This window comes from Xyrauchen texanus, chromosome 39, assembly GCF_025860055.1.
Source record: "Xyrauchen texanus isolate HMW12.3.18 chromosome 39, RBS_HiC_50CHRs, whole genome shotgun sequence".
In the NCBI taxonomy this organism is placed as follows: Eukaryota; Metazoa; Chordata; class Actinopteri; order Cypriniformes; family Catostomidae; genus Xyrauchen; species Xyrauchen texanus.
Genome location: NC_068314.1, coordinates 2,611,551 through 2,633,508, shown reverse-complemented (window position 1 = coordinate 2,633,508; position 21,958 = coordinate 2,611,551). Strand labels below are relative to the sequence as shown.

The 21,958-nt window shown below is 39.5% G+C and overlaps 1 protein-coding gene across 1 annotated transcript in view; it reads right to left on the bottom strand.

The window, feature by feature from the left end:
• Positions 1–5,401: 5,401 nt before the first annotated feature.
• LOC127632521 (zinc finger protein GLI2-like) overlaps positions 5,402–21,958 on the bottom strand; it is a 68,305-nt gene continuing 51,748 nt past the window's right edge. Inside the window, 8 exon segments of the mRNA XM_052111141.1 lie at positions 5,402–8,285; positions 8,684–9,008; positions 11,113–11,391; positions 12,353–12,517; positions 12,728–12,877; positions 16,228–16,362; positions 20,726–20,836; positions 21,706–21,895. Of these exon segments, the coding sequence (XP_051967101.1) occupies positions 6,085–8,285; positions 8,684–9,008; positions 11,113–11,391; positions 12,353–12,517; positions 12,728–12,877; positions 16,228–16,362; positions 20,726–20,836; positions 21,706–21,895 (3,556 nt within the window). The 3' untranslated portion in view covers positions 5,402–6,084.

Genomic DNA, 21,958 nt, shown 5'->3' with positions numbered 1-21,958 from the left:
ATATTGAGCAAACACACGGGTTAAATTAACCCAGCAAATTTAGTGTAAATCAGTTTAATTAGCCTATTTTTTATTGTAAATCCAAATGATATTTAGGTTCTAATTTCTTTGTCTCTATGAGCTGAACGAGCACACATGCAATAAAACACAAATGATAATAAAACATAATAAATCTCAAAAGTGCAAAACCCAGCAATATATACGTGATGTAAAGAACCACTGAATAATTGTTTAATATGTTAATTGAATTAAATTGTTCAAACCATTTGTGTGTGTGTGTGTGATCGCCTCACCCCAGTATGTGTTCATTAGTTGTCCCCACCCATCTTCCTGCTGGGGTTGCCCAACATCTTTAATTGATTGATCGTTCGGTGTGTGCGTGGAGTTCTCGGGTCTGCTCTCGCTGCTCACCCAATCCGTCACAGCGCAGCTCACACGGACAGCAGCACTACATTACAGCATCATTAGCTGTGCGATCTCCTGAGCCCGCTCTCAACACACACCATCACCAAATCCCTCAAGCCTCTCTCTCTTTCTATTATATCTGTCTGTCTCTCTCAGCGTCTCTCGTTGGACTCTGAGGGTAAGTTAAATGATGCTCTTTTCTTGCCCCACATAAAGTTTAGGTGACACTCTTCTGAATACTTACGAGAGATTATCGAAATGTGCCTCATTTCGACTTGTCCATCAGTTTTTTTAAAAGCAGAATTTACACTTGGAATAGGATATTACAAGTTAACTTTTAAATGCAGAATTGTGGAAGCACTTGAAATATTCAGTAAAATGCAGTTTACATTTGTTTAAATCATCCTTTTTGTAGTAAAACTACTTTTCTAGGCAAAAACACTTCAGGTCCCTCCTGCACACTTCCTACGAAATCGAAGAACGAACAGGTGTGATGTCATTTAGAACAAAAAGTGGCAGAAGCTCCAAACCACCAGCATATAGAGAGCTCCTAACCGAACCCTTTCCCTAAGCCTATCCATGTGTGAAAGTGACACCCCCTTTTAGATTAACCCTGCCCCTTTCTGGATTAACCCAGCCCTCTTTTGGAGATTTAGCCCGAATTAGGAGATCTCCGGCCTGCAGCTATACCTGCATGGAAAAGGTGTTTATGAGTGCGTTTCGGTGGTTCAAAACAGCTTGCCAGGGCAAACTTTCAAGGAAACATTTAACTGACTGTTAAACACCTTCTTACTGCCACTGGTTGAATCACCTGTTGTGTGACCTGGAGCTCCACGTACTTTGAGGCAGACAGCTAATTTCCATTCAGTAAGATAAGATCAGTACACACGAACACAAGCGTGTAGCGTTATTAATGAGCTGGCGCAAATTTACCTACATCTGTCTGATTGTTTGCGTAGAGACATTTTCAGACATTTTAGAGAAATGAGAACATGCCATATGCTTTTTGCTGTTAAATTAGTCTACAAAAGGGTTCAAATCTTCTCAAATACTCTTTAGTGCTTTTGTTTTATATGCTGCTTCACTCAAGTGCCTTCTGCAGCAGTCATTCACACATCTGCCCAATGCGAGATATGCTTATCATTCTTGTATTCTACCATTAACACTTTTATACACCCATCATTATAGAATCAGTGTCATCATAAATTACAATAACAAAGTGTAACCAGTGCAATTTATGGCCACGTATAGAGTAGTGTTGTCACGGTACCAAGATTTCAGTAGTCGGTACCAATACCAGAGAAATTTCACGGTACTCGATACCATTTTTGGTACCAAAGCAAAAACAGGTTACTGAACAACACTCTTATTAACAAAGTCTACAAAACATCAGCAGCAGAACTAAGAACAGAAATATGCCATTGAGCAACACTTTAATTTAAATATATTATTTTTGAATTATAACAAAACTGAACAATGTGCTTGAAGTATTTTTGAACACTTGTATAAGATTTCCTTCAACTTTTGCAACTTTTACTTTAAGTTTTTACCAAGTACTAAAAAAAAGCCTAAATAAACAAGCATACAATAGAATGAATAAAAAACAATATCCAAACTAATGTGCAAAAAGTGCTCTCTTATTAATAAAGCTGCATATTGCCCATTTTCTTCACGATAAGAAATGCACAGTGACATATATTATGATAAGTCGCGAGCAGTCGCGTTCTAATCGAGCTGCATTAAGTGTCCGTGCTCAAGGGATGAGCGTCCCCGAGGCAGAGTCTCTCTCAGCCGGGTACAGTTTCAATCTGTACCCCTCAGATCGGGACATTCGCGCAACTCACTGGGGCCTTACCACACAGAGAACTGCCTGTTTCTGAGTTTATAGTTATTAACATGACCTGCTTCTGTATTATTTGAACTTTAATAAAGCTATAACACATTAAATATAACTGAATTATACGCCGGGATGTTTCCTTTAAAGAGCTCCAGCTCCACTTATTCCACAACGAGACTGCTTCTGAATTTACTTATTTAAAAAAAAAAAAAATTCCCTCATACTTTGGGATCTATATAAAATGAAGCTGTGAAAGTTTCGAGTGCATCTGGACTTTGATCTTTGTAATTATTCCTCTCCTCTGTCAGGTGTGAACTGCTGCTCTCACGCTTAATCTTCACAGTTTAATGTGATTTCATGTTACGTTAAATGAGATCAAACGACTATTCGACAATGAAGATTTTTCTCGTAATTTTTTTTGTTTTCGATGTTGTCGATCATGTCGACTAATTTCAGACCTAATGCAAATGATAATATGCTTTTAAACTCACCTGCTTTAGTTGCTTGAATAAATCCGTGTCTGTATTTTCAGGTGCAGCGTTTACAAATAGGTTTTTGCTGATCTATGATGTTTCCCTTTTCATCAGCCTCAAATACAAAGAATTCCAAACCTGCTTTTTCCACTTTTCCTTTCGACAATATTCAGTTGAGCCTCCGCAGCAGCTTTGCTTGTTGTGAGCGTTAAGTTCCCGACTCTGATTGGGTACCGGGTAGACCCGGTACTCGGTACACCGGTACCTTCAGAAATTCTGGTATCATAAACATTTTTTTCTTTCAGTACTTGGTGCTGGAGTACCGGTATTTTTGACAACACTAGTATAGAGTATTAGTGCATTATCGCCATGAAGGTAAACATTACAAATTACACATGATCTACTGCATATATATTACTTTAAATCAACATTGAGTAGTTAAAACAACTTTTACTGATCTTGTGTGAATTCTACTCACAGAATGATGCATGAAGTAATTGAAAACACATTTTAATGTCATTTTAGTTCATGTTTTACATTTAGTCTTGAGCGTCCTGATATTTACCGGTAAATGCTCCTCTAAACACCTCCCCCACAGTGTGGCCAACAGTTTTGCAAACAGTATGTTGCTCCTCAGCTGTTTCAAACTTCTTTTTGGCTCTTAGCGAAGAACGAAGACACACTTTGTCCGGGCCTTCCTGGTTATAAGGCCTTTTCTGGTATCTGGTATTTCGTGCATAATATGCAAAAGTGGCAAGGCTAGAAAAGTAATCCTGCCGCAAAAAGGGACGATTTATTAAATTTTAGAGCTCAAATAACACAATATTTTACAAGACTTTACATTAGATTTCCAATATAATTTGCAAGCTGAATCGACAGCATTTTGCCATAATGTCTATATCACAGAAATGCATTTCGACTCGTCCCACATTAAAAAAAGAAGTAAATACCTAGGTTACATTTAATCACTTGAATGAATGAATGGGGCTAAGGAATGTTTAAAAGTCAGAAATGTGAAGCTTCTAATTTTTCTGTTAAAACTGTAAAGTTGTTTCAAATGTTATTTTTGTGGGGTTACATAATCATCAGGTTAGTAAGTGATTTTTATCACAATAAAATCATGTTAACACACATATTGTTTATGTCTTGTGTCTATACTTTTGAAACAGTGAGTGTTTTACAGATTGGCCCCAATTACTTCTATTGTAAGTGTCTTGTATTGTAAGGAGGGAAGAGTCGCCAAAAAATGTGCTGTACACATCAGCTTTTAAACCCTACTGAATGTCTTGCCCCATAGACCTCCTTTGTTTACCACATTATTATTATTTACTTTTATTATTCTAACTTTCAGTGGTAATCGACAACGTCACACAAGATTTTCAATCAGCTTTGGCATGTGAAATCTGTGTTATTTTCTTAAACTGTCACAGATAGCATGCACATTTTCATTGGCTTATATAATTCAAGGTTCATGAGGTTTTTGCTGAAGGTCACTGGGGTTACATCGTTACAATGCCTTTCAAATCAAAGCGCTGCACGTTCTCTAGCAATTTCCCTTTTGTCCGCTCTCAGACTTCAACGCTACATTATTATATTTTCTATCCTCATGCTATTCCTCCTAAGGCTATTTTCCCTTCTCCCTTATTTCACAGAGAGAATACGAAATTCCAGCGATCAGAAACACGAGATCAAACGAGGCCTCGGCTGAATTCACTGTCAGAATAAAACCATTTGTTCCTCAGGCTTTTACTCCGAAGGCCTTGTCCCTCGACCGTTTCCTCCTTCAAGTGTGTGTTTTATGTGGTTTAGGCAGTTGCTCCTCTGGGTCAAAATGCCACGATTCATTTTAGAAAACATGGCGGTTTATTCAAGATTTGCTCAGTATGCGTAAGACGTGAGTTGAGTCCTCTTAAAGTAACCGTCTCTTAACTCCAGAGCCACAACTGCAAAGCAACACTGAAAGAAAAGAAGGAAAACTATTTCTAAAGTCATGTGATTGGCATGAAGTGATGCTCGACTAGTTTTCAAGTGGTCAACAAGCGCCATAATAAAGAAAATAATTTATCGGCACAGTATAAAAGATTAAAGCATTTACGTGTTTTAATCAGTCACTTCATCAGCACAAATGCTGACATAACACCAACAATTCACTGATATTTTTTTATATTATATTTTTTAAGTTTTGTGTGCCAAAAATAACTTTATCTTTTCCTGTCTGTTTTCCTGTTTTTTCTTTGACTCATACTTCTATGTAAATGCCTTTTTAACAATTGAAATGCACAATCATGCTTTGTTTTCCTTACACAAAGGCTGCAGATTGCCAATATATTTTGCAATGCCAGACCCTTCAATGAATCCTGAATTATATGTAGACCAGTAAAAATCAATACATACTGAAATGTGCTACTCAACTGTTAAAATTGGACAAGAAAATTGTGTTTCTGTGATTTTGGAATAAGCCATTTTTGCAGCTTAGTTTCAATACCCAAACTATTTTTGGGCTGTGGAGGAAGAAAATTTAAATACATTTTCATAAAAATTAGATATCTCATTATTTGACTCCTTGAGAAATCCCCTCACAAAGACCCAGTATGTAGAATGACAAGCCAAACACCCCTGTTGTAGAAACAAACAACAATATTGTATTTAATCAAACATGTACAAAAGATATCTACATAATCCAGCCTTGTAAAAGGAGTATGTGCACAACAGGACAGTCCACACATTTCTGTATTTTGAGTTCAAAATTCCAAGACAATCAGTCGGGCGGTTCCCTCAGATAGAGTCCGGTTCAGGCCTGAGGGTGGCAATCTCTTTAGATTATCTATTTCAAGCAGTTATGCTCCTTTATGATTCAAATTTTCTGGTCCACCACAAATAAAAAACAAAACTTTTTTAATATTTCATCTGTATATCAATAACTTGGAGCTTCTCTTATGTCTGATACAAACATGGATAGGAAGTACAATTTTACATTTAATTTACATAATTTACAAAACCTATTATATCCATTGAAGAAGACAGAAAAGATAAAGTCCTGTTTTGCTAGTTTAATGTAATTCCTGCATATACTTGTGCACACTGAGGCACTTGTTCCTGCTTTCATTTTGTCACTTCAAAAGTCATACAAAAATAATGTACTGTCACTTATCAAATTCTCTGTTTACATATGTACCATACATAAACTTGTCTAAGGCAAAGTATGGCTTCTTAAAGAAAAACAAAAGACACTACCAAAGTCTTAACTAATACTGTACGGAATGATACAATTTTAAAATGATGTAAAAAAACAAACAAATTATGCAATATTCAGTTATATTGCGTTCAAAGTCAAAGAACTGTCTCTTTAAATATTACTTCCTGTTTTTACTATGACATCATATTGAGGAACTTGCTCTCCTCTGCCAGTGTGGTAAGCATGGAGCTCATGTCTCCAATGGCCATGTTGCTTATTCCTGCAGCCACCGGGGGCAATGTCACTGAGTTCCTGGGTGTGGTAAGGCGGGAAGAGTTCTGGGAAAAGCTGCGGAGGAGGGTGGGGCTTAAAGTTCCTGACATGAGGCTGGAGTGATCGCCATCATCCAGCATGGCGTCAAAGTCGATCTGTGGATGCTCTACTCCATTTGAATCCACCGTGCTGGAGACCTGATTTGATTCAGGAGAGCCCACTGCAGCCATGGCTATGCTAGCTGGCCCACACTGCACTAGGCAGCTGGAATCAAACATGTGAATCTGGCCAGTGTAGAACACTGCGTTGGTATCTGTACCATTAATATTCATGCCAGCTGATTTTTTTGGACTGGCCTCAGAGGTGTCTTCCCCTGGGCTAAAGTTGGATTGTGGGTAACCAAGTTGCTGCGTTGCAGTTGATGTTGGCCCTGAGAGTTGCCGGCTGTAGGGTTTAGGTTCTGTGGGCGGTCTTGGCTGTAGCAGCCCTTGGTTGCCTTTTAGCGTGGGATTTTGGGCTGGAATGCCATAGCCTTGCTGGTTGATGTTCATCTGGGAATCATTTTCATTAATATTTTGAAAAGTACCATGGTTTTGAATCGTCACTGGTTGAGCTTGAAATCTGTTATTCTGTCCGCTGGCAGGCTGTGCCATCAGCGTTTTACCAGATGGGCTTAGCAAACCTACACTGAGCCCTGTCATGTTTATGTGAGATGGGTGTTGGTTGGTGTTTCCACTGATGTCACTAGAAGCAAAGCCCTGACGGTACCCATGTAGAAAGTTAGCCTGCTCACTGTTAGCCTGTTGCAGTGGTTGCCTCTGAGTTGGCCCACAGGTCATTCTCTGGGAAATAAACTCGCTATTCCGTTGCACGTGATTCTGTTGGGCAGCATGAGTGAGGTTCTGACTCATTAGCCCAACTTGTTGGTTGGAGCTGAGGTTCTGAAAAGGGCTGAGGTTTTGTTTTTGTTGGAGTGCACTGATATTTGCCCTCCCAGTTCCCTGCTTGGTTTGGCTAAGAGTAGAATCCAGTGTCCCTGAACTGACCTCATTCCACTGCACTGGCATCTGGCTCTTGGTGGCATTAGGGGAACCTGTGAATGTCTGCTGAGAGCTTTGACTTACACTATTTATGTTACTCTCCACCAAGGCTGGACGTCTTTTGTAATGACACTGCTGTTGCTGTGGAGAGCCAAAGCCGTGGATGCCTTGCACAGGGTGGTTGCAGTACACGGTCCCTGCATGCTGGGTGGAGCTTCCATTCTGAGATTTGAGGTATTGAACGGCATCATCTGTTAACATCATGGCATCATCAATACTAGTGTTCTGATTGTACATGTCACTTGCCATGGTTTCCATTGCAACATTCTCTGAAATGCTAGGAGGTCGAGGTGGACACAGGTGGTGGTTTACGTTACACTCCGGTTGATGTAGGTTGACATGTCGACTAGAGAATGGGTTGACATTGCTCATGCTGTTGAAACGCTGCCCTTGATTGAGAGAATGCTGCTCTACACTCACTCTACGCACTGGGTCACTTGCCCTTCGCGTGATGTTGCCTGGTACCTCATGGGGCAAAATGTTACGGTTACCATAGCTGGTGTCACTACACCTCCTTGGAACTGTGGGATGGACTGGGAACGAGGTAAATTCATGGGAGTCTCCTAACAAGGCTATGCGAGTCTTCAGGCTCATGCAGTCCATATTGGGTAGAGGGGTGGGTGGAGCCCCCCCTATGGCAGCAGCATACTTGGCTTTGAGTCTGTAGTGTTGGACAGGAGTGAGACTGAGGAGGCTGGGGAGTCCTCCACAATGGCTGGCCTCGCTGGATCTTCTGGACAGGTCTGTGGAGATAGGGTCGTAGGAGTCCGCTGAGCTGATGTTGTTGAGGCGGCCACCAGGTTGTGAGGTTTGGCTGGAACGCCGACTGGAGTAGCAGGGGGAGATACCAGAGGAACGTCGGCTTAGGGTGTAGGCTGAGCTCACGGTGCTGGCCAGGCTATCCCGACGCTCTACCAGCTGCCGCAGAATCGTAGTCTCACCGGGACAAAGGTCACCAAGGCGTTGGCTGGAGATGATGAGCCCTGGATCACAGAGTCCGCCAGAACTTTCCAACAAAGAACCTGTGACAGAGGAAGAATTTAGAAGAGAATACAGGCTACAATTTCTTCACTACACTCACAAAAAAATTTTTTTTAAGAAATTGGATTTTAGTAACTTATGACACATTGTACTAATAAGCAATGAGCAAGTGGACATTTAGTCGATTGATTGGTTTCTATTTCTGTAGCATTACCCTGAGTAGTCCTGCCCACTGTAAAATGTAATTGTTCCACAATTCAGCTGAACAAATAACTACATGAAATATCAAATTTGTTCTGCTTGGCTGTGACTGAAACATGTTTTGAGCAGTTTTGCATTCAGTGTGGACAAACAAAATGTCTTTGGGAAGTCAGGACACGGCATGACAGCATCAGTGGCGCATGAGGTATAATCAAGGTTTGTTTGTTCTTTTACTTACTGGTACTGATTGGCGGTAGTTTGGTACTGGGGGCAGGAGGAGCTGGGTTTGCCCAGGAGCACGAGTCCCTCACCGACTTCAACTTTTCCTGCTTCAGGTGTTTGAGTGTGTGGGCAGGGCTGGCATGCTTGCGATGGTGGAGGCTCAACATTCCTGTGGAGACGGTTGAGTCCACAAGGGGCACATCATCCAGGGCGCTCAGAACTCCCATACTGCCCCCATTCAGTCCCATTGGTTCTACTCCACCGTCATAGTAGCCGGCACTGCCAAGTGGTGACGGCTCGCTGGTACATGATGACTGACCACCAGGGCTGGACTGATACATCTGAGATAGACCAATGGGAAGACATGTTTAGTAACCCAAGAAGCGCCACCCAAAATGCTGAAGTGGTGAAAATAAGCCAACAGAGCACAGGCTCAGCGATATGCAGACAGCCCTTATAATCACTTTCCGAAGTGTAATTGCAAATAACGAGCATACTGAGTCGGGATGAGCATACTGAGGCTCCTTGAGACACATCCAATGCATATATCCTCCCCTTGCGATCAACTCAGAAAGCTAGGTTAAGTGCCTGACAAATCGTTATTTCCTATGGCAACATCTTTGTGCATTATGCATGTGTTCTGGCATGAATACACAAAGGGGGAAGCCCTCAACATCAAATAAGGTACTGCACGTCTTTGTATTCATGTCATTTGATGCCGCATCCCCTGAATGAGGCAAATGTATTCTGTCCCCATGTGAACCGGGGAGCCATTCTTGATCACAGCTTGATCACTGGCACTATTTGTTCAGGACACAAAAACAGTCACACTGATATAATATTAATCCACTAATGGCTTTTATCCTGGAGTGGGGGGCGGGAGCGTTAGATCTCCATGATGTGGGGGATTGGGGCGGAAGCCCATGGGAAATTAGAGGCCCTCTGCATGCCAACAAATCTCAGGCAATTACGGAATATAGGGGTCCACATTTCTGATGTGGTCATACCATATTCTTTTCAACACCCAAGTAGTCAGATAAAGATGTACAATGCAAAGCAATACTGTATTTTGTATTTGAATTTACAGGTGAGCTTTTTATAATACAAACTCTGCACACAGAAATAAAGAAAAATATAAAAGCCTGTGGTTGATAGAGAATCATGACATGCTTTTTCATGCATTGAATACACTTGCCATGCATACATGAGCAGTTGACATGACATGTCATTTTGTTGTCCTAGAAGAAAAATTATTACAATTTTACAATATCATCATTTGGCTGGAGAGCAAAAAGCTGATTTTATACATATTATTTTTTACTTTTATTTTATTTTTGTAATGTAAACAACATTTCAATATGACTGTCCACCATTAAATATAAAATACAAAAGCATATTAAAATCAAAAGTGTGGACAAAAAACTGTATCAAATTGTGATCTATTTAAAAAAATGACTAGTCATTAATTTACATCCAGTATTACCCTAAAAAATACAACACAATTTTGTAAATCTTGCAAATTATCCTATCTTATGGAGTGACAAAATAATTTATAAAAAGACAAAATGTTGGCGATCCTAGAATATGTTGCTAATCAGGACCCCAACAAATGTGTAATGTTTATGTGGAGCTACTTCCATGGTCATTTCCCATGTACTAAAATCTAACTGTTAAAAAAAAGCAAAAAACAAAACATCCATGTGTATTTCAACTACTCACTGCATAGCAACTAACTGAAAACAAATATAAAGACATTAGTACATGATTTCCATGCTCACCTCAGTAACGTCTGTCCTTATGGAAAATGCACGCAAGAGAAAAGGAAAAAGATTGCAGGAAGCACATGTAGAGAGAGTAGTTAAAGATGGACAGCTCGCTGAGATCTGATACAGTGGCATGCTTTGTTAGTATGTTTCAATTAGCATAACCACTGATGGACTAAGACCATTTAAATGTACATTTAATAAGTAATTAATAAGATATTTGAGAGTACATATTATAGCCATGCAAAATAACTCTTATTCTAATTACATACATTTTATGACATGCATTAAAAAAAGATCAAAGGCGAAACATGTTTTGGCCAGAGACATACTCGACTTAAGTACCCAGACACAAATACTTTGTCTCGCTTAAATGCTGTTCTAGCAGTAACTATCAAATGTCTGTGACATTAAACTGAATGTGTTATTAAATGTATCTAACTTGCTTAGTAAGAAACCCTACAAACTGTTGTTCCACCATGACAGTAGATAACATAAAAGAGAAAACTAGCCGTAGAAAAAAAACAGCTAATGTCCGCTATAGCACCTCTAGCGGCAATGCTAAGAAAGCAACAGTTGCATTGTGAACTGCAGTCTGATACATTTTGGAAAGCATCGACAGACAAAAGCGAGAATATTTTTCCGGACTTAGTGACCTCGCCAACAGTAAATGGAATCTTACCATCGAGTTCTCCGTCTTTATTGACTTAGTCAGATAGTCCTCGATGCCTCTAGTTGTGCTGTTTGCTTCAAGTTTCTCCTCCACCGTGCGGACAGACAGATTGGTTCCCGTCTCGTTCTCACCATTTTCCCTGGGTGGGTGAGGTCGTGATGGCAGGTCACCTCGTTGTTTCTTGGTGACGTGCGCCTCAGGTCCGTGGACGGTTTTGACGTGTTTCCGTAGCGAGCTGGGATCGGTGTAGCGCTTCGTGCAGCCTGGAATCTTACACACGTAGGGTTTCTGCGGAGACAAATATCTCTCGGTTTCACATGACCCTCTAACAGTCAAATGTATGAATTTGAATTAAGAGTTTTATCTGTTCCTGTTAAGTCAGATTATCTTCAAATGGGGCTTTAGACGAATACACAATTAGACAAATAAATTACAGAGTGCGACGGTGACATACTGATTGTGTGAATGCTAAGTGTTCGTGATGCATTGCTGTTTACTAATAAAGTTGTGATGAAATTATCTTTCCACCGTTAGCTTGTGATGTATCAGCACAGAATGGAAATGGCCCCAGCTTTCATTTCCTATGCGCGATCTGCAGGTGGTCTGTCTCTCCATTGGGGATGCGCTTGATTCTCACTAATGTATTGTGGGTAGCCGTACTCATTAGCTTCACAGCTCATTATTCACACACACACACACACACACACACACACACACACACACACACACACACACACACTTAAAGTGTACACACTTGCGTGCACAGATTGTTAATGGGACAGTGTTGGGCGTCCAGGAGCAATCACGACACATGATGAGGTAGTACGCAAACAAATCTAATTTTGGCCTAAATTTGTTAGCGTATGCTGAAAATGGCACATTTACATGGCATTACGCAGTTAGCGGTTCCTTAACGCCATGGTGAAGTACATTATCTGATCGTCCATATGAGGGATCGCTACAGGGGCTGCACAAGTTAGCAGCATGAAACTCCCGCACGAAGTGGCGTTTACTGATCTAATGACGTGCACGAAATAGAACGGGTGTACGTACACTGGTGGCGTGACGCAACTGCTTTTGATGTATAGCTAACATATTGCTTGATAACTCCTTCATTCTGTAACTGATGTGACTTGAGAGTCCGTAGATGCATTGTCAGGTGAACCATCCTTTTAAGTGCATTTATGAGTGTATAAATCCTTTGACCTTGCACAGTTCTGGATGCATGCAGGTGAGTGTGTTTCTTTACCTCATTGGAGTGTGTGCGGTTCTGGTGTTTGGCTCGATCCGAGGCGTTGGAGAAGGCCTTGTTGCATCCCTCATGCTCACACACGTATGGTTTCTCGCCGGTGTGTGAACGCAAGTGTGTCTTTAGATTCTCCAGACGTGAGTATGCTTTGGAGCAGCCCTCGAACTGAAACACACACACAATCATAAACATCAGATTAAAAACATTCCTGCTGCGTGTTAGAATAAACTAGAGTTTCGCCAGTGCACATAATCTCTTAAAATATAATTCAGTAGGATCAAATCGCAGTAATAAAGTAAGTGTGTTGATGTGTGTGTGTTTGAGCTTTGTAGGTTTAGTGTGTATGTATAGTTGTGTTTAGGATGCGCGACTCACAGTGCATTTGTGCGGTTTCTCCCCCGTGTGTCTGCGCATGTGCACCACCAGCATGTACTGCGCCTTAAACGGCTTCTGCTCGCGTGAGCACTCGTCCCAGCGGCAGACAAACTCCTTCTTATCCCCGTGGATGTGTTCGTTATTGATGTGCTGAGAACACACAAACAAAACAGCGTTCATTTACTTCTGTTAGCGTGTCTTTAGATGTCTTGGATCTGACCTGCCTTTATAATGTCAGCAGTGCATTTAAACTCTTAATTGGGCACAATTGACGTCATTTGGATGCAAGGCAGCATTTATCAAGTGCTTGAGAAAATAAAGCAATTTTTGCTTCTGAGGAGCCCATTTGCATATCCGTAACGCTATCCATCACCGTCTGTCAGATGAGAATAAGACAATGTGATGGTGTGTGATTGTGAAAGAGTGTGTTTTTAATAGACAAGAACTCTTAGATCTGCGTGGCACATATGTGGATTTGCTAAGAATCTCTCTGTGTATGTAAAGAGACGTTTTCACTTGTGCCCTTTGGGATTGTTGGAAATATTTACAGTCGCCCCAAAAGTACTTGGACACTAAAAGAAGATGGAAAAATGTGACTGATAACAGAATATTAAAATAAGTGTCTTTGGGGGCCTGGGTAGCTCAGGGAGTACTGATGATGACAAACACACCTGGAGTCGTGAGTTTGAATTCAGGGTGTGCTGACTGACTCCAGCCAGGTCTCCTAAGCAACCAAATTGTCCTGGTTGCTAAGGAGGGTAGAGTCACATGGTGGTGGTGGTGGTGATTAGTGGTTCTCGCGCTCAATGGGGCGTGTGGTGAGTTGTGTGTGGATCGTGGAGAGTAGCATGAGCCTCCACATGCTGTGAGTCTCCGCGGTGTCATGCACAACGAGTCACGTGATCAGATGCGCGGATTGACGGTCTCAGAAGTGGAGGCAACTGAGACTTGTCCTCCGCCACCCGGAGTGCGGTGACTAACCGCGCCACCACGGGGACCTACTAAGTAGTGGGAATTGGGCATTCCAAATTGGGGAGAGTAGGGAATAAAAATAAATAAAAAAATACAATAAAAAAGATGGCATTTATTTGAAAGATTGATGGCACAAGCACATTTTTCGAGCAAAAATTCCATAAAAAGCAACTGATGTTCATGTATATAATAGTTGTGCATTGTGATAGTTTTCAGATTTTTGTTCACATTTAGAAAATAAGACAACCGATTCATTTGAGTGAATTGATTCATTTGAATGAACCACTTTAAAGAAAAATGATTCAGCGATTCATTTGAATCGTCACTCAAACGACATTCTATTCTGCTTTCTTGTAGTACTTTTCATGAAAGCTATGTGAATCAGATTTACCGAATCATTATAAAGAACTGGTTTAAAACAATAATTTGTTTATTAATCAACACTAAAGCAACACTGCCTAGTTTTACTGTCCGTATGGATTATTCTAGACCTGGAAACAAACCCCAGACACACACACACACACACACACACACACACACAATTGCTCCACAATTAGTGTCATTATGGTCACATCTGTTGACTGTCCATCATTTCCTACACAAACACACTGAATTGCTCTAGCGGGGTTGACCGCTGATTACACACACACACACACACACACACACACACACACACACACACACACACACACACACACACACACACACACACACACACAGGGGCACCTTTGTTCCTCTGTAACATCATAATGATGTGTTATCAGTGTGTGTATCAGTTGTATAAACAAACGATCACGAATGTCATTCAGTGAAAATCCCATTCAACACTTGAGAAGTAACGAACAATGAGCGAGAGTGAATCCCCACAGCTTAGTGAGTGTGTGTGTGTGTGTGTGTAAATCTCTCTCTCTCTGCTTCACTGGTCAGCTGGAATGCCACAGAAAGTTGTCACTCCACACAGGACAAATGCATGATGGGAAAAATCAAAGCATCACACAGATGAGCCTCAAAATTCAAGCCTGGACTACATATATATATATATATATATATATATATATATGTATATTTTATTTTGTACTTTATTTTATGTAATATATATAAATTAAAAATGACAAAAATCTACAGTATAGCATCAGATAAAATAGGCCACACTTTTAAAGCATGGATTATAGAAATATATTAAATAAATAAAAAACTATTTAACTAAGTAACTAAAAATAAAATATTTCTAAATATAACATAAGGTCAGATTAAGCATGGACTATTTATTATACTGTAAATATAATAAAATAAAATGAATACATTGATAAAAAGTACAAATAAAATATTTACTAAAAACATATGATCAAAATGGGCCTCAAAGCATGGATTTTTGATTATATAATAAAATTAAAATTAAATCGTTATCTATAACATTTGATGAAATGGGCCACTAATTTCTATCTGGTGTAAAATCATCTGTTGGAGCACTACAGCGTCACTTAACCTTTAAAAGTGCTGGTTTGCACCACCATGCACATATCTGTAAGTGAAATCATTTACCATGAATTAGATTCACGATCAAATAATAAATAATGACATGTCTTTAATGTGTATTTTTTCCCATATCTATTTCTCTGAATTGTTAATCTGAGGTATTTTAAATCTGTTCAGTTCCACATGGACACTTCAGATCATCTGGTTAGACAGATATATGCTGTGCCCTTTGGGTCACAGGTCAAGCATGTATGGTGAAGTCAAAGGTCAGCTGCCCGTGTCAAGACTGAGTCAGTAGATTAAGGTTTCTGGCCTCAGACGACACGACTGCTGACTGACCGTTCCTCGACAGCAAGAACTTTCTCAACAAGCTCCAATCCGATTGGCTGACTGAGTGTAATTTTTGTTGTTTGGTTGTGTCAACATGTGTGGTTGTGTTTGATTGTTTTGGTGTTGTTGTAATAGTTGTTGTTGTGTTGGTGTATTTTGTTTGGTGTGTTGTGCTGTGTTTGGTTGTGTCAGTGTGTTTGGTTGTGTCATGTTTGGTGTTGGTGTTGTCTGCAATTTGTCCACAAAACAGCTTGTACCGTGCCAAACTCACGCCATTGGTCAATGTTGCTGTGTCGGGCTGGTCAGGATGCCAAAAAAACAGAGGAATGTTTTCAAAGCACCAAAGAGTCACAGTGTAAATTAACCATCGAATGGCTTACAATTGTCTCTGCATAATAAACTGGGATATTAAAAAGTATTTTATTACATTATTTAGGTCTCTTAGTCTGACTTCACAAAAACTGGACTGGTACGATTTCAGTCGGAGTAAAGCACTTACAGGACACTTTAAAAAGACCAATTATTACTGTAGTCTGAATGAAATTGAACGGTAAAATGGCACGTAAATGTACTGAATGCTGGTCTTCAGACCATATGAAACCATCACCTGTGTTTTACCCCCACCCCCCCAGACCCCCTCCACCTTATGTTAGGTGATCCCATAACTGCCTTATTACCTCTCTCACACACACACACACACACACACACACACACACACTTACATGCACAAGCTGCTCTTGTGTGTCGTACTCTTTGCTGCAGCCCTCCCAGTGACAGTTTGTCTCGTACACAACCTCTGCTTCTTGTTTGCAGTCATCCAGGTCTTCCTTCAGGTCCAGTGTGCCACCCAGATGATCCTGACGAGAAACAGCAGTGTTACAGCATTAACACATTTCAGCGTTTGTTAACAAAATAGTTTGCAAATCAAAATGAACAGACCCGGTCAAACATATCTACTGGTTTATTTTTTTTATTAAAAATACATAAAAAATAAGTCAAAGACAATGACTGAATACAAAGATGTTATGTTTTCCAATTAAAATGTATTCTGATCGTTTTTTGAGGTGCGCCATGTCAAAATTGAGCCTGTTTACCTGCATGATCTTAGACTGATTATGCTTAATAAGCAGACAATGTGTAAGGTCATATAAACACCTTAAATGGTTTGCTTTTATCGGCTTAATGTATATACATAAATAATGTATATGCATTAACAGTTTATGCATCTACCGATTGATATTTTTTAACCATTACACTGTTTTCGTGTTGTAGGTAAACACCTTTATCGGCATTCTTACCGGCTTCTCCAATGTGGGCAAGTGTTGTGTTTTCTTGGTAGTTTTCAGCATATTGGTGTACACGTAAGGGCACACAATGTCCCGATATTTCAATGAAGAAAAACAAGTCTCTATATTTGTGGAATGAGTTCAGTCAACAGCATTTGTGGCCAATATTTGGAGGGTTTAAATGCAGAAATGTGAAGCTTATAATTTTATAAAAGCACTTACATGAATTCTTCTGTTAAATCTCATGCATGATTTGAGCAGTAAAATTGTTTATATAATAATTTTTACAGTCGTGTTAGGGTTTAACATTAAATCATCATGACAACAAAGTTGTATAATTGTCTGTATCTTCACACAGATGTGGTCAGTAAGTGATTTAATGACAGTAAAATCATGTTAACACACATATTGTTTATGTGTCTATACTTTTGAAACAGTATTTTAATGTTACAGATTAAACCCCATTGACTTCCATTGTAAGAGTCTCACTGGAACACACATTTGTGCTTTTATTAAAGAAAAGGAGGGACGAGTCGAAATTCATTTTTGTGGTAATCAACATTATGATACAAATACTGTTGATTGATCTTTACTTGTATTGAACCCGGAATATTCCTTAAAAAATAAAAAAATAAAAACAATATACAAAATATACAGTGTTTATTATATATATATATATATATATATATATATATATACATACATACTATATATACTATATCACACACACACACACACACACACACACACACACTCTGTCGGTCAAATATTTGTGGTCTCTTGACTGAAATGTTTCTCATGATCTTAAAAACCTTTTGATCTGAATGCATTATGTATAATGCAAAAAAAAATTTAATAAGGGTATCTATATATATATATGAACACTACCCTACAGACAGTACCATATATATATATATATAGTGTCAAAACTTTGGTTGAAATGTTTGAATTTCTAGGAACTTTGCCAATGTGTATTCAATCCTTATTTGTTTGACCCTGATCCATCTTAGATGACACTGGTGGATATTATTAACCAGAATCACAGAATTAAACATTTATTGTTTGCTTGTAGGAACATGTGTGTGGCGTGTTTAGAGCGATCAGACCGCTGCACTGCTGTGGGTAACAGACATTCAGTACAACACACACACACACGCGGCACATGCTGACTCCAGCATGTTTATCTCAGCACTGCGAGCTATCTTCATCAATTGTGTTGGCCCCTAGACGATGCCCGCCGCATTATTCCCCATGCATCAAAACCAACCGGCCTCACCGCCAAGAGCAGCCGCAGATTTGTCAAAAGATGAGCAGTGCACAGAGAGAGAGAGAGAGAGAGAGAGAGAGAGAGAGAGAGAGTGGGAAAAACTCTCTCAGGTGACAATAACGGCCAGACAATATTTCATTAAAATGAAGTGCTCTGGCACAGTTTACACTGCTGCAGGAGGAACGAGCAGATGCATGTAAAGCTCTTATCAGTTGGAGTTTTTCTTGCGGTGTGCGTGTGAAGAACGGGACCGGGGTACTGCCGTGGCCCCTGGGGGCCTCCGGGGCCATCATTGATCAGTATGGAGCAGTTCGAAAAAGAAAACTCCTCTGGTTTTTCAGAATAACAGGATGCATTGGTTTGGTTTGTTTAATTGGAGGAGGAAACACAAGCTCTGTTCCAAAACCTAGTAGCATCCTAACTGAACTGGACCCTTTTGACTGATTTGGACAGACTATTTAACTCTATTTTTAGGGCCATTCATTTATATTGCCATTTTTACATTGTGTTTTCATGACAGTTACTCACATTTTAGCCCCCTAAATCTCATTACCGTAATGCACAAAAGGTGGTCATTATGATATCATTTCCGCAATGTGAATAATTTTGTTTTATTTAAGTTGTAAAGTATTTCTACATAATAGTAGTACTCAATTGATACTATATTTCATTTTTACTGATTTGAATTAAGAAATGTTTTGTACAACAGCATCTTTTCATAGTAATAAAGTTAAAACATTACTGTGTTATGGTAATGAGTATAATCATTAAAAACAATTGTTATAGTAAAATGTCCAGAAGAGTTAAGATGGTTTTACACAGGACGCGGTCACTACGCATTCCCTATTCATTTACAGTGAGAGAGAGGCAGCAGGTGGCAGTCGAAGTGGCACCGCTTCCCAAGCTCGTTCACGAGAAACTTGCCACTTTGTTCTGCACGACTGCTTACGGTACACACCACGCACAATAAAAATTGTAGCATTCCACGGCTGCCACTTGTCACGGACCAATCAGAACTGAATTTATTGACAACCAATCAAAAATGTAGTCAAAAAGAAAAATATGAAAATATGTTGCTGAATTTCCTTCTGACAAATAAAGTTTCTTTGAGCGTTTATAGAGACAAATAGGAAAACAGCCTCATGGAAAGCTGTGAGTCGGTGTACCATCTTAAAATAGAGCACAGAAACATGTATATCTTATGTTTGGAAAATAGATGACTGTGCAATGTATACAAATGGGCCTTGGACCGTGAACTTTAATTTTCTCTTCTGCAACAGGTGTCTGAAACATCAACTTTCGATAAACAGAAAATACAATTGCCCAGGCGGGTTATTGGCAGTGTTTTGTGGATTTTTAATGTTCATTTGTAGCCCTCCCATTTTAATTATTGATGTGATGTTATTTATACTGTACCAATTTGACAATAAATATATTAAGTAACATCCAGTTTGTTTCTTTAATATTAAAAATAGCATATAACAATATTTATAGTTATAAACCATTTTATGAAAAAATAAGTGGAATCAAGTAAGTGCAATCACTTACATGAAAACTAATACAACATTTACAGTAATTGCATTATTGCACTTCTATTGGCGCATTTTGCACTGCTTCTCATGTGAATAGAAAGCACCTGTACAAATGAGAAGCCGCAAGATCATAAGCAAAGCCTGACGGCCACCATGTCCCATGTAAAACCGCATTTACGGTAATGAGAATCATCATTAAAAACAATGGGAATAGTAAAAGTAAACATCCGGATGTGTTACGGTAATGAGACTCATCATTTAACACAATGGGAATAGTAAAAGTAAAACATCCGGATGTGTACGGTAATGAGAATCAACATAAAAAACAATGGTAATAGTAAAAGTAAAACATTCTGACTCATTTAAAACAATGTGAATAGTAAAAGTTAAACATCCAGATGTGTTACGGTAATGAGACTCATCATTTAACACAATGGGAATAGTAAAAGTAAACATCCGGATGTGTTACGGTAACGAGACTCATCATTTAACACAATGGGAATAGTAAAAGTAAACATCCGGATGTGTTACGGTAAGGAGACTCACCATTTAACACAATGGGAATAGTAAAAGTAAACATCCGGATGTGTTACGGTAATGAGACTCATCATTTAACATAATGGGAATAGTAAAAGTAAACATCCGGATGTGTTACGGTATTGAGACTCATCATTTAACACAAGGGAATAGTAAAAGTAAACATCCGGATGTGTTACGGTAACGAGACTCATCATTTAACACAATGGGAATAGTAAAAGTAAACATCCGGATGTGTTACGGTAAGGAGACTCATCATTTAACACAATGGGAATAGTAAAAGTAAACATCCGGATGTGTTACGGTAATGAGACTCATAATTTAAAACAATGGGAATAGTAAAAGTTAAACATCCGGATGCGTTACAGTAATGAGAATCATCATTTAAAACAATAGGAATACTAAAAATAAAATGTCCTGATGTGTTGGGGTAATAACAGTTGGTTGTTAAATATGCTTAAGTGTCCTGAAAATATTGTCATAATGCAAATATTTTACAAATCTTGAATACAGAAATATTTTTCGTATTGATTTGGGGTTAAATATAACAAGGACATTTTTCTTGACAGGTTTTTTAAGAATGTTGTAATGGTCTTACTGGAGAGCATGGCGACAAGGGTCGTGGCCCGTCAAACTCAGACTTGACCTTTGACCTCTTGTTGTTCAGGGGGTTCACGGTGCTGCTGACCGCAGAATCACCACTTGTGTTCTAAAGAGCAAAAGTAAAGAGAGAGAAATAGACATCCATTGGGAACAGTATCTCTATGGCCAACATCAAATTGAATAAACAATTCAGACCTTTTCTACAAAAGCTGCAGTAAAAATCATCTACAGTGAGGGACTTTGCATACATGTGACATCTGAATGCAGCATTTAGTTTCTCCCCCGTCCTTTGATGCTCAGCTCCACTCTGAGTGCTGACAGAGTCAATGTGTGGTTTGGAAATGCTGTGTGGTTCTGGTCGTCCAATAGTGACAACAACGAACCACAGAGAAACCTGGTTCTGATCAGCAGAGCTCTGGTCTGGTGTCAGATGGTTTAGTTGAGGGTCTTATGTCTGAGACAAGTTACATATGAACCCAAAATATGTGTGGAGCTTTGTCTAGTATCATGCCACACTAACTGTCTTTGTGCCAATGTTTTTGTGTTTGTGTGTAGTTCAGTTACATGTTCTGCAGCTGTATGTATGCATGTTTGTGGTTGGATTTTTGGTTTGTGTTGATGTGTTTGTGTGTGTTTGTGTAGTTGTGCTTGGTTGTTTTGGTGTTTTGTTTTGTTTGGTTGTGTCAGTGTGTTTGGCTATGTTTATGTGTTGTATTTAGTTGTGTTGTGTTATAGACATTTTGTTTGTGTTGTGTTTGGTTGTTATTGCTTCGTTTGATTGTGCTGGTGTGTTCTGTTTGGTTGTGTTGGTGTTTTGCATATGGCTGTGCTGATGTTTGGTTGTGTTAATTGTGTTGTGTTTGTTCGGGTTGATGTTATTGTGCTTGCTTGTGTTGTTGTATTTGGTGTTGTGTTTCGTTGTGTCAGTGTGTTGGGTTGGTGTTTTGTTGTGTTTGTGGTAAGGTATTGTGTTACCTTGATCTCAGGGTCATTGGTGATGGGTTTGGTGAGGCTGGAGATGCTGATGGCATGTTGTCTGCTGGAGAATGTTGGTGATGGTTGTATGAGTGGCGGTGTGTGACCGAACGCACTGAATCCTCTCTGCTGAGACAACAGCTGCTGATATGCCACTGGATTAATGGAAGGAGGGAAGGGAAACGACGGACTGAAAGAGAACAACATGATCAGATGAGCGCAGACTTCTGCAATCATCCCAAATGTGTGGATC